The sequence below is a fragment of the Chiroxiphia lanceolata genome, chromosome 19, assembly GCF_009829145.1.
Source record: "Chiroxiphia lanceolata isolate bChiLan1 chromosome 19, bChiLan1.pri, whole genome shotgun sequence".
In the NCBI taxonomy this organism is placed as follows: Eukaryota; Metazoa; Chordata; class Aves; order Passeriformes; family Pipridae; genus Chiroxiphia; species Chiroxiphia lanceolata.
Genome location: NC_045655.1, coordinates 6,407,365 through 6,424,070, shown reverse-complemented (window position 1 = coordinate 6,424,070; position 16,706 = coordinate 6,407,365). Strand labels below are relative to the sequence as shown.

General features: G+C 51.9%; 1 protein-coding gene across 1 annotated transcript; it reads right to left on the bottom strand.

Annotated features, from left to right (window-relative positions):
• Positions 1–771: 771 nt before the first annotated feature.
• On the bottom strand, positions 772–16,269 carry LOC116796197 (MYCBP-associated protein-like). The gene is made up of 28 exons (XM_032706630.1): positions 16,093–16,269; positions 15,358–15,491; positions 15,075–15,279; positions 14,640–15,005; positions 14,483–14,546; positions 14,250–14,397; positions 14,126–14,180; positions 13,582–13,685; positions 13,350–13,505; positions 11,724–11,881; positions 11,351–11,499; positions 10,296–10,443; positions 10,091–10,194; positions 9,426–9,600; positions 8,990–9,105; positions 8,171–8,321; positions 7,869–7,984; positions 7,058–7,167; positions 6,633–6,732; positions 6,103–6,292; positions 5,416–5,603; positions 4,712–4,852; positions 4,253–4,540; positions 3,321–3,442; positions 2,470–2,585; positions 1,840–1,961; positions 1,417–1,653; positions 772–920 (listed from the first exon to the last, which is right to left on the bottom strand). The coding sequence occupies exons 1-28, from the start codon at positions 16,267–16,269 to the stop codon at positions 855–857; spliced, it is 4,206 nt and encodes a 1,401-aa protein (XP_032562521.1). The 3' UTR covers positions 772–854.
• Between the last annotated feature and the right edge of the window lie 437 nt (positions 16,270–16,706).

Sequence of the window (16,706 nt, the reverse complement as noted above, 5' to 3'; positions counted from 1 at the left end):
AAGCCCAGCATGCCACACTCAGGCCTGGGATGCCTCCACAAAAAGCTCTATTCCAGCTGTGATGCATAAGGAAACTCAGACATAAAGCAGTGATGAGTCCAGACGCACAGGCAGATGGACAGACAGGAGGGGTGGCTCTAACATGAGGCCTTACCATGCTCACAACATTTATAGCACAAATTTCACTCATTTAATTCAAGAGTGATTAGACTTGGAAGGAAACAAGTAAGAGCTGGCTCAAAATGGGGCATGGGTACCTTGAGCTGGATGGAAAAAAATGGCAAGATCAGCACAAGATGGAAATTCATGGATAAAAAACCAGGCAGGTTGGCACATCCCTTGGGATAGTGCTTTTACTGGGATCCAGAATGCCTCAGAGAAGCCTGCTGTCAGCCAGTCCCAGGGGGAGACTGGACAAGCAGCCAAGAATATGATCAAAAATGGGATGGATTTGTCTAAGTTACTTTTCTTGTACCAGTGCTCTTGAGTACAAAGGGACACCCTGCTCACTCACCTGCATCCAAGCACAATCGACAAAGAACACATCTCATGTTGACTGGCACTTTTAAATTCTTCTTCCTTAGCAGAAATGCCAGTATTTTCTAGTCCTAACGTTTTCTGAGGCAGTGATATTTCTTGCCTTGTCTCTTCTTGGCAAGCGATCATCTGTAGCAGTAACAGATGATCCAGCAACAGTCCCACATGTCAGAAAAGAGGCAGCCCAGTATTTGTAATCACTGAATCACTTCAGAAAGAAGAAACGCCACTCAATCTGTGTACATAGGGATATTTATTTATTTTTTTACAGCTATTTCTACATGCAAAGGGTTTCAGCTCTCCCACTGCAGAGCACGTTATTGCTTTAGATCCTCAAATAAAGACACCATTTCACTCACCATTGAATCCAGCAGCTTGTAAACCTGCAGCAGAAATCAAGACAGTTGCAGTGAAAACACACAAAGAAACCCTGAGGATGAGACTGACAGAGATGGTTTCTCACACTGGAGTACATTATCATATGGGCACACACACAACCACACAGAAGTGGCAGCCTGCTAACAGAGCTCTAGTAATAACTTCTCTGGCTATGAAGTGTGTTTAACATTATCTGAGGTACAATTAATTCAGCTGATCCCTCAAGAGTCCACAAGCATGCTGAAGACATCCCAGATAGAAGTCCCGCATGTGGCTATGTGATGGCTGGATTTCTTCTAACAGATTCCAGGCTGGAATAAAGGGCATCTTAATCTGGATTTCACACTTACCTTGCTGCAGCATGAGGGACATATGTCTGTCAGTTTTCTGAGTTTAAAAAAATGTTTACCTCTCCTCCTGAGCCTCAATGTAACTTACAAGCAAAGAAAAACCCCAAGAAAAGGACAAAACCCAACAAATACAAGCTTTGGTCAGACTCACTTCAATATAGAGTTTTTCCTGGTATATTCCAAATGAAACAGAGTCCACCTGCTCCTGAGGAGGTTCTACTCCCTCTGTAGTTACAGCTCCCTCTTTCTCCTTCAGTGATGAAGCAGCAGATACCCACTTCTCATCTTTTCCTTTTGGGGGCTCTGCTCCCTCTTTCACCTTCACTGATGCAATGGAAGGTGTCCGCTTCTCATCCTTCGCTTTCAGCTTTCTGCTGCCTTGATGTTCCTAATCAGGGACAGACCAAGAAAAAAAGGGACATGAGTCAGAACACCAGACTGCTGCAAGATGCACCTCCCAGGAGCAGCACCTCCTCCACTGGGTTAGAAATCAGCTCAAACTCAGGACACACAACCTCAGAATTGTTCACATTGTCCCCTGCACTCAGGGCTCACCAGGCATCCCAACACATACCACTTTCTCTTTCCCTGGTGTCGCTCTACTTTTTTTGCGTTCTTTATCCTTTTTCTCTTCTTTTTTAGTGGCTATTTTGTCTTCCTTTCCTCCTTTTTTTTCTCCTCCTTGCTTTACTTCCTCTACCAAAGAAAGAATTTCAGTTACCCAAAAGCATCCACCCATCCAGAAAGACCAGCCCACTGCACTTAACACAGTGGGAGTGTATTACTTTTGCAATGTACTTCCCTCTTTTTATTAATCTGAGCTGTACTGCACTGAAAAACAATACCTTGAAGAGTACTTTGTTTAAATAAGGAATGAAGAGGTCTCAGATGTGTATCAGAACAAGCCTGTAAGACAGCTAATAGTTAAGGCAGTGTTTGCTGGGTCAGTCTGTGTGAAAACCACAGCTACACATAGCTGAATTAAAAGGCTTTTTTGTGAGGTGGTTTTTTACTGATGCCAAACCACAGATCACAATTAGTACTGTGACTGTCACACAATCTGCCTTTTTTTTTTCTGATGCATTTTCTTATAAAAGCTTTGAGAGGTACCTGCTGAAATTGAAATTTCAGTCGAAATTCATCACGTTTTCTGGATTTCCAACAGTCCACAGAAAGCAGTTGCTGTGCTAAAACTACTATTTACCTGTTTCCTCTGGAACAGCATCTGCATAGGTGTCCTTCTTAAGCAAGCCATACAGGGATCTCAGCCTCAGAGCGTGACTCACCATATCATCAACTGCTCCCCGCCACAGCTGGAGGCTGAGAAAAGGATCAGGATCAGAAGGGAGACAGTGCAGCAATTGCCACCTTGTTTTAACCCAGAAGTAAAGGCACCTTACAGCTGAGAGCTGCTCTATACAACTAAACCAACAAAACAACACCCACAGTCTAAATATCTGTGCAGAGAGATGCTAAACTGCCTTCCTCATGTTAGATCCCTCCAAGGTCTCAAAGGTTTGCAAATCAACAGGCTCACAGGGACCCATAAATATTACTGTGAAACTAGGTCTGCTCCTCAACATGACACACATTGATAAATCACCATCAACCTGCTCTGTGTTTACCAAGAGGAACCTGCATCCTTCTAATTTAGAAGCAACGAGAAGCTGTTGATATGTTTACAGTCTGAAAGCCTGAGCAAAGAACAGAGAGACTGTATGAGGGAGGAGACAGTTATCTGAGTAAAAGGGTACAGAAAATACCCAAAGGTTTCCTAAATACAGACTAGAATAACCTTGCCAGAAATAATCTTGTACACTCTCCAAAATTACATGCATTTAATATTCTAAACTTATCTCCAGAAGGAAAAAAAAAAAGGCATTTGGGTCCTAGACAGCTGCTACAATTAAGCTATAAAAAAACCAGAGTGTAAAGATGACTTCTAGACCTCATATAATTATCTGCACTCTGAATCACAACACTTGCAACAGAGCTCGCTGAGGCTGTTGATCACACAGTGCTTTCACAAGCTTTTTCCTTGCAGAGGTAACACACCAGAGTGGATACAGAAGGTCTGACTGAACTGGCCTCCGTTCAACACACAGCTCCAGAGCTGCCTTATTGAGCTGGGTCAGTGCTTCTTCCCGCTGCTCTTCCCCAGGGATTGACATTATGGCCTGTGAGAGAAAAGACAGAGGGTGTGTGGAGCACTTCTCAGGGTTCATTCCCAGTCCGTGGGCCCTGAGCTCAACAGAACCACCATGGCTCTCTCCCTGGACACTGGCCTGAAACCAGGCTGCACTGGGCACTTACACACACACATGTGGCTTCCTACACAGCTGGGATTTGGCCAAGGTTCCCAAGATCCAGGGAACAATCCCAGGTTCCCCCATCAGATAGTAAGCCCCTTTGCAACTTCACAGGTGTGCTGGGGAACAGGGATTCTAGCGAGCTGCAAGGCTCCCAAGTAAAGCTTAGTTATAAAAGAAGTAGAGAGATTTCCAAGAGAGCACTACAGAAAAACCACTGACAGAATCCAAACCACTCTTGCTTTAATCTTGGGAGGTCTGTACTTTATCCACAGCCTGTCATGAGTGCCCCCTTAGTTCTCTGATGAATAGGAAGGACTCTCCAAGGCAAGGAGCCCTTAGGGGAGCCAAGGGAGGCTGTAAGACTAGCCTGCCCCCCGCATTCAGTCCTGGGATGACAGAAAGCTAACGGGGGAAGAGCTTAAAATATCTATTATGTTGTCTGGTTCTCTTTTCTTCTTCACACAACAGCCCACAAAGTCTCTCTTGGGAATCTCTTTACGAGAGCGCTGAGGGTGTGGTCAGCAGAGCCAATACACATCATAAATCATCTCTAACTCCCAGCACATAGGCAGCAGACCTTTGGGTGGGCTCCACACTGGGGCAGGCTGGGCTGTTTGAAGGGAAACGAAAACACCATCAGCTTGTCACAGCATCAGTGGGAACAGAGGTGACCACCTGTTTAAAGTCGTCAAGGGAAAGGTTCCATCCTGATGGGCCTGCTTCTTCCTCCTCAGTGCTCATCTTTTGCCTCAGAGCCTCCTCCAGTGAGTTCTTCCCACCTGGGAGCTCCATGGTGCTGCTCCGAGCAGGGAGAGGTTCCACAGTGCTCTCCTGGTACTCCGTGTCCTCCTCTGCAGTGCTCCTCTGGTCCGAGGGCACTTTCTCCTCGAAGGCTGAAGGCACAGCCATGTACTGTCTCCATAGTTTGTGCAGCTGCTTTACCACTTGATACTGATAATAAAACTGTGATAACAGGGAGAAAGTAAACAGACATGAGTTTTGCCTTTCCTCTTCAAACCCAACTGTTAAAGCCTCCATGGCAGATTCTGCCAGCTCCAGAAACCCAGGGATTCACCAGCCCCATGGATCTGCCCTCCCTGTTACTTCAGTTACCCATCAAATAGCAAACATCACCCCGGGATTCTTCCTATGGAACAACTCTTCCTCGGTGGCATAGGCAGGAGATGGGGTGCGCTCCGGGGTCCGAACTTGGTCAAGAAGTTCACTGAGATTGTCTTTGACAATAGCAGCACCTTCTTGAGCAGCCAGGTCACTCTAAGGCACCACAACAAGAACAGCATGTGTGAGTCCCCGTTCCACATACAAACACACAAACAAATTCACTCCCACACCAGTAACCACACGCATACATTACACAGGGTTACAAGGACAAGAATAACTGCAAACCCCGCTGAGCGCAGCAGCACTGCCAACAGCTTTTCAAACAAACCCTACAAATCCTCCCTCAAACTATTCTTTTCAAAGCGTAGTGTAATTTTCATTTTATACCTTAAATTATCATAGTGTGCAACACACAATCCCATCTCCGCTAAGTAACTAATGAAATTAATTACCAACAGAAAATTCATTTTTAAAGGGCCAGCGTGAACACTTCAGGAGACACAGTCATGTCTTTACTAACAACATTACAAAAGACTGCAAAGTTCCCCCATGTTATTTAGCAAACCTGCTCAAGTATGTACAGACATTCTGTAAATCATCTCACTCCCAGCCCTAATTACACAGCAATAAAAATACCAGTTGTTCACTCCCACCCTTATCCTCTATTTGCATATAAAGTTCAAAGCTCACAGTTACCCAGTCACATGCTTGGTTACCTCCAGATTCTCTCTGAAGTCAGCCAATTTATCCTCATACACAGCAATTCCCCAAAGGGTCACCTGCAGCAGAGCTCCTCCTAATAACAGAGGATGTGTCCTAAATTCCCAGGGCTCACTGTAAATGCCTGCTCTCCTTGACTTGAAAAGAAAGGGAAACCTCCGAGTTTCTCCAGGCAAAATTACACCTGAAATAAGAGAGAAAATGCATTGGTCTGCAAGAAGCCACCTGGTTAACTTGACCCTTTTCCAACCCCACCCCAAGTGTCCCTGTCTCTGTAGGAGACTCTTTCACCATAGTTTAGCTGGTTATCACACTTCATCCAGCTATTCTTCTCCTTCCAGATTTATTCCCAGTCCCCATGCTACTGAACTGGTTTTATTTCCACTGCATGCTCCTTCTACAGCAAGCTCAGTTCTCCAGCAGATGATGGTCCATTTGCCATCAGAAAATGATTCACTTCTCAATATTCCGCCCATCTGCACTCAGAGTAGGAGCAACCTCCTTTCTTTTAGGTTTCATGAGAGGGATCTGCCTTGCACAGCTCTTTTGGGGTGAGTCAGCTCTGACACCCAGGAGCTTCCTCAGGAGAATCACCCAGCAGTGCTGTGCCATTAGTCAGACTCCACATCTCAGGAAACTCCCGAATACACCTGCTCTCTGGCTGAGGTACAAAGGTCTCGTACCTGGTCTGGTATCAAAGTAAAAACATGGCATCCTCCTCCCCTTGGTTTCTCTGGAGGGAATCTGCTGGGGCAGCCTCATCCAGCTGTACCAGATGGCAGCTGTGCCATCATTGCTCACCGTCAGGAAGCTTTCGGCCTCCTCACCAGCCAGAGTCTCGAAGGTGAGCCGGGCAGCAACACCAATTTCATTCTGCAACAAAGAGGAAAAAGATAACAATTTCTGCTCTATCTGGCAGGATTTATCCTGCATGAAGTCATAACTCAAATAAGGGGTTGAACCTTGGTAGAACTTGTAAGGCAGGTCCAGTGAAGTGGTCATTATACAGAGAGAGCCTGGGAATCTAAGCTCACACCACAGCCAGAGCAACCCCTTCTGTCCCTACATCTCTCCAGAGCAAACAGAGGGATACTCTATTATGTTCAGAATAAATTCCCCATTCTGTGGCCTGGGAGTGACACCCATTGTACAGCCGTGACTTGGGAACTCACACAGGCTTAGCTTGACTAAACAATTAAAATCTCACAATTACCCTGCAAGAAGTGATGCCCTTGATCCAACGAGCAGGCTTGCCACAGAAAACTAAAGATAGATGCTTTTCTTCTTCTGGAGCCACGTTGCAGGAGTCACTGCTACAGAAAACAAGAGCCAGCATTTTCATGGAGTGAAATTCACTTTCAGAGAGGGGAGAACCAGGGATAATTTACAAGACTCTGTAAGAAATAATCCCAACTAATGCTTTTCCACACACTCCTCTCCTTAAGGACAGAGCCTTGCTCCTTAGACATAAGCCTCAAGGCAAAAAGATTTCTAAATCTGGTGATTATATTAAAATATGCCTTTTGTTGTGCCCACTGGAGGTTCCTCTCCGTTCTGGCTAAAAACAGCTACGGGTACCTTTATAGGCTGGTGGTACATATCCAAAACTCTTTACTTCTGCCATGAAGGAAAGCTTACTCAATCTCTTCAGGAGGAGTGGAACATGGAGAAACGGAACATGGAGAAGCCTCTGCTGAGACAGACGTGAACGGCTGCCCTTTACCAATCAGCTCCAGTCCTTCCAGATCCTGGACATACACAAAAATTATCAACTCAGGATTCCTTTTTTTATATAGAAAGGAAATTATAATACCAGCCAAACGCACCAACTCAGTCAAGGAAAGTAAAGTTGAAGTATCTTGCTCCTACAATGGTTTTTAGAGGTATACAAAGAATGCTCAAGAGACTCGGGAAGGAACCAATTCTGAGTTTCCCAAGAATCCTAGATGACTGCATTCCCCACTACAAATGATGCATGAATGGGAAAAGTCTCCCTCACACACATTTCTCATCCCCAGAGACAGGTTTCAAAGACAAAAAAAGTGAGGTTTATTCTGTTTTTAGGAGGAGGGACTACCTGCCTTCAGATTATTTTAGATGTGTGTTTTCCACATGGGTAAAGTGTTTTCCCTCTGTCCCGGGGCACTAAATCAAAGTCCTACACCACTATTTGGTAAGTTTTTTCATGGCCTAGGTCCTGGCAGCTTCATGCTGCTGGTTTGGGGTCCTATTCTGAGACTCCCAGACCACTCCATACAACACTTTGGGAGGCCAGACAACTCCTTCATGGGTGTGGCTCTCTGGAAATGTCAGAACTTCCAAGAAAAGTACTGTGGGGCTAAGTTTTAGACTCCTAATGCTTTTTCAGACCCAGTTCTTGGCAATTTTATGTTACTCTACTGACAAGAAACAAGAGACACAAAGAATGTCCCTGCTCCTCTGGTCTTACCGGCTTATAAAAACCCAGCTCCTCCAGGACAGATTTCAGCTCCTGCCGCCGATGTTTCAGGAAAAGACTCTTATCCCAGGTTAGATGGCAAGGAATCTTTGTTGGGGGCTTCAGAGCTGTGAAAACACCCACACAAGAGCTCACTCTCTACATACTCACGTGCCTATTAAATTTCACTCTCTGCCAAATTTAGGCCTCGTGGTGTTTTAAAGAGGAGGCTCAACAGATGACTGGGAAGTAGCTGCTCCCTCCACAGCTGTGGCCCATTTCTGTGGAAACACCTCTCTGCAGTGCTCTCTAACCTGTTTCCTTCTGGACAGTGCAGGGTTTGCCCACATGAGTGATTGGCTCTCGGTCCCCACGTTCTGTCCGAGTCAGTGTCAGCGTCAGGCCGGTGAGTTCATCTCCAATATGGTCGGGCTGGCTCCAGAACTCGCTTCCTACTCGGAATCCCTGCGGTGGAAAACAAGGCTCCCACTGATACAGAGTTGCACAGCTACCTGCCATTTTCATAGGGACTAGAAAGGATCTGATCCTGCCTATATGAACATTTTAACAGTCTATGAATTATCCCTTTCTGCAGAGCAAGCCAAAATTTCTATCAGGCTGCTGTCAAAGACAAAAGAACTTTCTTCTACCTAGTGCTACGTGAAGGCTGAACAATATTAAAATAAAGCCTCACACAAATGCAAATTCTTTGACAGTGCTATAAATGTAAAAAAAATTACTTTAACACAGGATCCTCCCATAATCCTCCTGCCTTGCCCATACCCCTTTCTCCGTGGCAATCACTAAAATCCAAGCCTGAATCAATCAGATCTCTCTGCCCCCTGGAACAGCAATTGTGACATGTTCCCAGGTCACTTCCCTGGGCAGGACAGTCTTTGTTGAGAGTCCAGAAATGGCACTTGCTCATCCCCACTTTCCTCTGAGTAGTATGGATAGCACAGTTCCTGGTTTTATTTTTAAAATCCCTGAAAGCTCTGCTCACACACCAGGCTGAAGGACTCAAGAGTGGCTTTGATAAATACCTACTGACAGCTCTTCAGAGATGTTACTCATCACCCCAGTGTCTGTGCTGTTTCACAAGAGCAGCACATTCAGGACACACAGGCTCTCACCTTTCCAGGATGGAGGTAGGGGAGACTCCGGTCAATGAGGTCCCTTTCTTCCATGACTTGCCTGTAATTCTCCGCGATGTTCATCATCAATTCATTCTCTGGCTTCTGAAGAATTTCTGTAAAGAGGAAATGTCACATCATCGGTGCTGCACTTCTGGGCACACCCTTTGACACTGTTGTTGTTCACCTGTAACCCACTTACACTGGCCCCTGCCAAATCCACTGTCTTTGCCCCACCCAGAGCCACCAGCTCACTCTCCCACCACATCCACAGCCACTAGCACGTGTGGGAGCTCTGAGAACATGGAATTAGACTGCAATGGCAATAGGATTAACCCTGGTAGGTGATAACCACTGCAGTTTGGTGTGGGGACATCAGACTCCCCCACCTCCATACAGAATTCTACAGAAGGAGGCCTCTGCAGCTTTGTCTCACCTCCTAGGTGTTTCTCCTGCTTTTTCCTGATTGCCATATGATGGCTCCAGTTCTGGAGAGCTCTGTGCCCTGCTAGTTGGGCCTGAGGAGCCTTTTGCTTCTTCTCTCCTCCATGTTTCTCTTTCAAAGCTGCTGCAGTAACATCTGGACGAGGAACCTTAATAACATCTGCTGTCTGATGAGAAAGGAAACACTAAATGAACCTCTTCATGCACACCAAAACACGAATGGGAGATGGCAGGAGAAAAGAGTTATTCAGATTGACTGTACTTTTACATTAGCACTCTGAGAGGAACAAAAGCAGGGCAGTAGGAACACACTCGAGACAACGGAAGGATTTATCTGAGTAATTAGACTCCAGCAATGCCATTGCTGCAACACCAGCTCTTCCCTGATGCCAACAGAAGAGCACAGAGGGAAGAGGAAGCCTGTGTAATTGTTCCCTCCATGACCTGGTCCTGCACACAGCACTCCAAAACCTGCTGGTGCAGTTTCTCTGATGGCAAACCCTCCCTGCAGAGTGTGACGAGGCTGGGAAAACCACACCTCAGGCCTGACCTGCTCCTGATAGGTGCTGGAAAGCATCGAAAGGTACTGCTGGCACCACGCTCCACCTCTGGAAAAGAGCCACACAGCAGCATTTTCCTAACTTTTTACAAACCAACCCGAGTGCTTCTTCTGGCCCAGACTTCCATCTTAAACTCCTGGACACTTCCCAAAATGTGATGAGGGAGAATCTCTTCGCAGCCATCAGCAAACTCTTTTGGTCCTACAACACACACACAAAAATACCCAGCCCGAGAGCCAGGTCACTAAAGTTTGGCTTAGCAAAACCAAAACCCAGAGATAAGATGTGAAGTTGAACCCTACCAGGAAAAGTCAGTGGTTGCCTGGGTGCCTTGGGGGAAGCAGGATGTGCTACAAGATATGTCACCTCCTTAGGTCGGTATTTTCGAACGAGGTAATTCTTCCTAACTGGAATTCTCCCAGCATCATGGGGAAGGCGTGGAGCATGAACCTGCAGGAAATAAACAGTAACAGTGCAGTAAGGTACACACTGACTCACCTTTAATCCATCTGATGCTTTTAGGATATGCAGAGGTCATATCAGTACAGTTACTGTAAGAGTCCTGGAAAGGGACTTTCCACAAGAGCCTGGAGTGACATGACAAAGTGGAACGGATTCAAACTAAAGAAGTAGGTTTAGATTAGATATTAGGAAGATATCCTTCCCTGTGAGGGTGGTGAGGCCCTGGCACAGGTTGCCCAGAGAAGCTGTGGCTGCCCCATCCCTGGAAGTGTCCAAGACCAGGTTGGACGGGGCTTGGAGCAAAATGGGATAGTGGAAGGTGTCCCTGCCCATGGCAGGGGGGTGGAATGAGATGATCTTTAATGTCCCTGCCAACCCAAACCATTCTATGATTCTCTGATTCCTCCCCTGTGAGGCACGTTATGCAGCTGCAGAGACACCAGCTCAGTTGCTGCCTCATTCCTCTAAACTCTGGTTTATAACAGGGGCAGGGAAAGGAGAGTTTTAAATCACTTTCCCAAGAGATTTCTACTGCTCTGTCACTCGACGTTAAATGCTTCCACTCACACACTGTGACTCAAGTTTTGGAAGGAAAGCCATGAAAGCTATTAAACAACTTACAGGTCTTATGAGACCACGAAGTTGGAGAGGCAGATGATTTATCCTTCCATTTGAAAGTACTGTGTAAAGACTGATAATTCTTTATTTTTTGCCATTGCACCTAATGATGTGACATTTTATCATGATAAAGAGCACGACAGACAAAATGGAGTAAGAACTCAACTGCAAGAGTGAGTTTTGGCTTAAGTAAATGGGCTGCACCCTCTGTTAAACACATAAAAAGAGTGTGTCAGTTAAGGCAGCTTTTTCTACCAGTAGAAATACTCATACGTACTTTCTGCAGGTCCTCCACCTTAATTGCAAGTGCCTGGATATCCTCTCCTTGCAGAACATTTGGATCAGGCTTGGGCTCAGGCTCAGGCTCGGGCTCAGGCTCTTCTGAAATTGCTGAACTGGGCTGTTCAGAGGTCTTTTCCTTCTTGCCTGAAAAATACATGAAGAGACCTCCTCTTCAGTCTCCCAAGGAAACACCACCTTCTTCTTTCAGCCTGGTTAATCATTTCCAGCTGACCACGTCTGGTTTTGTGTTTTGTTTTTTTTTAAGGTTTCACAGAACAACTGAATTCAGCATCTTTTGTAATTGGAAAAATCAAACTCTCAGAAGCAGCAAAGACCAAAGTGGGTCAAGCAGGATTCAACTGTCTCACCCTTTATTCCAGATGAGATAAATACAGATAAATAGAGCTCCCTATAGAGCAGGAGGAACAACAAATTCCTGGGAAGCTTCCTGCTCCAGCTGCTAGCGCAAGAATACAGCCTCCCTGCAGTCACCCAGCACAACAAACCACTGGATTTCCAGAAGCTCCTGAACGGCAAAACAGCTCTGAAATAGCCAAACCCAGGCAGAGCCGGGCCGGGCCAAGCCGAGGGGATCCCACCGGGGGCTGTTCCTCCACCTTCACCTGCGCGTCCCTCCCGCTGGGACCGGCTCATTTGAAAAACCCGAACTATAAGAATAACGACACGGGGGTCCCTGGGTGGGAAGGGGCTGTTTGTGGCGGCTCCACCCCCGGCCTCGCTGAGGCCGCAAGCCCGGCCCGGCCCGGCCGCCGCTGCCCAGGCGCGCGTACCCGGGGGGCTCCGGTTCTGGGGCCGACTGCCTCGCTGCGACGCCATGTCCCGCCGACCCGCGGACCCCGGCACCGACCCCGGCCCCGACAGAGGCCGCGGGTCGCGACAGGACCCGACAGGGCCCGAAACCCCCGCGAGGCACCGCCCCCTGCCGGGGCACCGCGGCACCGCCCCGCGCGCCCCCTGCCGGCACGCATGCGCCGTGCGGCCGCGGCACGGCCGGGACACACCGGGAAACACCGGGATAGCGGGATACACTGGGATACTGACACTGAGGGATACCGGGATACACCGGGATACAGGGACACACTGGGATACCGGCACGGAGGGATACCGGGATACACTGGGATACTGACACTGAGGGATACCGGGACACACTGGGATACTGACACTGAGGGATACCGAGATACACCGGGATACAGGGACACACTGGGATACCGGCACGGAGGGATACCGGGATACACCGGGATACAGGGACACACTGGGATACCGGGACACACCGGGATACCGGGACACACTGGGATACCGGCACGGAGGGATACCGGGATACACTGGGATACTGACACTGAGGGATACCGGGATACACCGGGACACACCGGGATACTGACACTGAGGGACACCGGGATACACCGGGATACCGGGAAACACTGGGATACACCGGGATACAGGCACGGAGGGATACCGGGACACACCGGGATACTGACACTGAGCGACCCTGGGACACACCGGGATACTGACACTGAGGGATACCGGGATACACCGGGATACCGGGACACACTGGGATACAGGGACTGCGGAATACACTGGGATGCCAGGATACACCAGGACATACCAGGATACTGGGACTGTGGGATAGTGGGACACCAGGATACACCAGGACATACCAGGATACTGAGACACCCAGACACACCGGGAGATGCCAGGATACCTGGACACCGGGTCTCCAGGATAGTGGGGCACCGGGACTCAGGGACATGGAGACACTGGGGCTCTGGGACACTGGGAGACCGGGGACACCAGGACATCAGGCTCCAGGACACCGGGGACACCAGAGCTCCGGGACACTGGGCACTGGGACATCTGGGTGGAGGACACTGGGACCTGCCCTGTGGGAAACCCCCATGGATGATGCCGCTGCTCCAAGACCCCTCAGCCAGCACACAGCTCTTATGTTTTATTATCCGTTGTGGCCGCTCACAGACCCCACATTCTGGCCGCCGTGTCCATCTGTGTCTGTCCCCCGCTGGGTTCCCCCTCGGTGGGCACCGGGCAGTGCCCAGCGCCGCTGGAGCTGGCACAGCAGGTCGGGCAGCAGCGAGTCCAGCACGGCCAGGCCGGCCCAGGTGCACCGCAGACCACTGGGGGAGAGGGGTGGTGAGCTCCAGGGCACCGGAGGAGACCCCTCTGCTCCCCACACGGGTTCCCTGGGCTCACCTGCCGTCCAGGAGCAGCCAGCCCTGCTCCTGCAGCGCCTGAGCCTCCCCCGGCACCCCGAACATGGCCTGCAAGCTGAGCTGGGGGGAGAAGTGCCCCCAGTGCTGTATACCCAGGGTGAGAGAGGGGCGTTAGTGAGGGGCATCAGTGATGGGTCACTAGTGATGGCTCATCAGCATCCCAGTGCCCAGAGGGGTCTCCAGTAGAGCTGGAGAGGGACTTTGAATAAGGGCCTGGAGTGACAGGACAAGAGGGGGAATAGATTCAAACTGGAAGGTAGTTTTACTTTAGATATTAGGAAGGAATTCTTCCCTGTGAGGCCCTGGCACAGGTTGCCCAGAGAAGCTGTGGCTGCCCCATCCCTGGAAGTGCTCAAAACCAGGTTGGATGGGTCTTGGAGCAACTTGGTGTTGTGGAAGGTGTCTCTTCCCATGGCAGGGGGTGGAATAAGATGGTCTTTAAGGTCCCTCCCAACCCAAACCATTCCATGATTCTATGATTAGTGGTAGGTTGATGTGGGGGACCTCCATGAGTGGCTCCTCACCTCGTGTGTGACACCCTCATCTGTGCGTAGTCCCAGGGTGAGCACCTCCTCCAGCCTGTGGGGACACGGAAAGCTGTGGGGCAGCACGGACAGGGAGGGAGCATGGGGGGACCCTGGTACTCACTGCTCCAGCAGGCTCAGCACCACCCGACTTCTGGTGCCGTGTCCCTGGCTCTGCACTTCCCGCATCCAGGCAACAGGCTCCGGCGTCTGGACACGGGCTTCCCGGCTGCAGCTGCCCTCACCCCGTGGCACGAAGCGCCCATGTGCTCCTGCAGCAGTGAGGGAGGGAGACAACAGAGTTCAGGGGGCACATGGCCACACACACATGACCCTGGCTCTCCATCACCCCCTTACCTGGCCCCACACCGATGTACTGGTCAGCCCGCCAGTACGAGAGGTTGTGCTTGCTGAGGGCACCCTGGGGGGAGAGTGTGGCATGGGGTGAGATGGGGCCAAGTCTGCCTGGGGAGCAGCATGGCATGGTGGGGGCACGGCATGGGGGGTACCTGACCTTGCGTGCAAAATTGGAGACCTCGTAGTGGCGGAAGCTGGCGGCCACCAGCACAGTGCGGGCTGTCTGGTACATGTCGGCCAGCAGGTCCTGGGGGGGCAAGGGCAGGGTCCCCCCCCGGACCTGTGCTGCCAGTGCCGTGCCCCGCTCCAGCGTCAGCTGGTACAGGGAGATGTGGTCGTCGCAGAGCCCCAGCGCCGCCTCCAGCCCCTGGGCCCAGGCGTCCCGGCTCTGCCCCGGCAGCCCGAACATGAGGTCGATGGAGGTGCGGCCAGGGAAGAGCCCTCGTGCTGCCTCCACGGCCTTCCGCGCCTCCGCCGCCGTGTGCTCCCGGCCCAGTAGCCGCAGCTCGGCATCATCCAGTGACTGTGGAAGGAGCGTGGTGACAGCAGGGTCACAGGGGGCTGCAGGGCCGCGAGGGAGAGCCCCTCTCACCTGGACGCCGATGGAGAGGCGGTTGACACCAGCCGCCCTGAAGCCGGTGAGCCGTGATGTGTCCATGGAGCTGGGGTTGGCCTCCAGCGTGACCTCAGCACTGCCGGGCAGATGGGCAGCCCCTGCCACGGCCTCCAGCACCGCTGCGATGGTGCGAGGGCTGGCCAGGCTGGGGGTGCCGCCACCGAAGAACACAGAGGTGATGCTGTAGAGCAGAGGTGGGGAGTTGCAGGTGGGCACTGGAGGGCCCCGTACCCTGCCATGAGCCCCTCTGTGCACCCACCTGTGCACCTGGCTGAGGCGCAGCAGGGTGTGTGCCTCCCGCACCAGGCAGGCGCGCACGGCCGCCTCATCCACCGCCGGCACCACGTAGGTGTTGAAGTTGCAGTAGGAGCAGCGCTTGCGGCAGTAGGGCCACTATGGGCACAGGGGGTGAGGGGGACGGCCATGCCTCCGCCCCCAGGCACCCCACTTTGAGGGGGGACAGCCCTAGCCCAGTGCCCCTGACAAGGCACATGACCCACAGGTGTGACCCTTCATGTGCACGGCTCAGGGAATCCCGCAGCAACCTGCACCAGCGCATGGCTGGGGAGCCCCACCTGTGCCCCATGACATTGCAAGGCCACGCTGCCCCACCACGCGTGCAAGCCCCGGGGTCCTCAGGGTCCCATATGCACCCACGTGTATGCGAGCCCCAAGCCCTCACATGCACCAGTGCAAACCCGGGGTCTCATGTGTCCCCCCACGCGTGCAAGCCCCAGGACCCGCGTGCATCCCCACGTGTACAAACCCGGGGTCCCTCGGTATCCCCCTGTGTGTGAACTCGCGGTCCCCGCACACCCCCGCGCGTGGAAGCCCCTCGGTCCCTGTACACCGTCCTGCGTGTGAACACAGGGGTCCCTCTCCCCACGCGTACAAGCCCCAGGACCCACATGCACCCCCACGAGTGCAAGCCCGGGGTCCCCGCACACACAACAAGCCCCGGTGTCCCCGTGTCCCGCCCCGTGTCCCCGCTCACGTGCACGTAGAGCGCGGCTGTGGCGGGGGCGGCCGGTTCTGGGACCGGCTGTGGGGCCGGTTCCGCGGCAGGACCAGGACCCGGTCCCGGACCCGGTCCCGGTCCCGGGCCGCCCCCGCCAGGCCGCGCCGCAGCGACCGCCACGGCCGCCCTTCGGCACCCCCGCACCGCCGCCATGGGGCCCGTGGGCCCCGGCACCGCCCGCCCCGGGCGGGCACCAAGCGGGGCCGCCCCCGGCTGCGGGGCCGGGGCGGGGCGAGGGGAAAGGGGAGGGATCGGGAGTGAACCCCTGCGCTCCTAACGGGGCCGTACAGGGGATGCTCGCTGTGAGTGACGGGGATGCCGGAGTCAGTGTCCTCTCCCGGTACCGGGGATGCCGGGACGGTGTTCTCCCCCGGCACCGGGAGTGTCGGGGGATGCCGGGGCCGGCGTCTTCTCCCGGTGCCGGGGGTGCCGGGGTCAGTGTCCTCTCGCGGTGTCCTCCCCGGACACACGATCCCGACGAGGCTGGGGCATTCCGCAAACTACCCCCGCATCCTCCCCCGGCTGCTCTACGGGGCCGGGAAGGGTTTTCCAGCGTTTCGGCGGAGGGAGCCGTTGCTTGTCCCCACGCA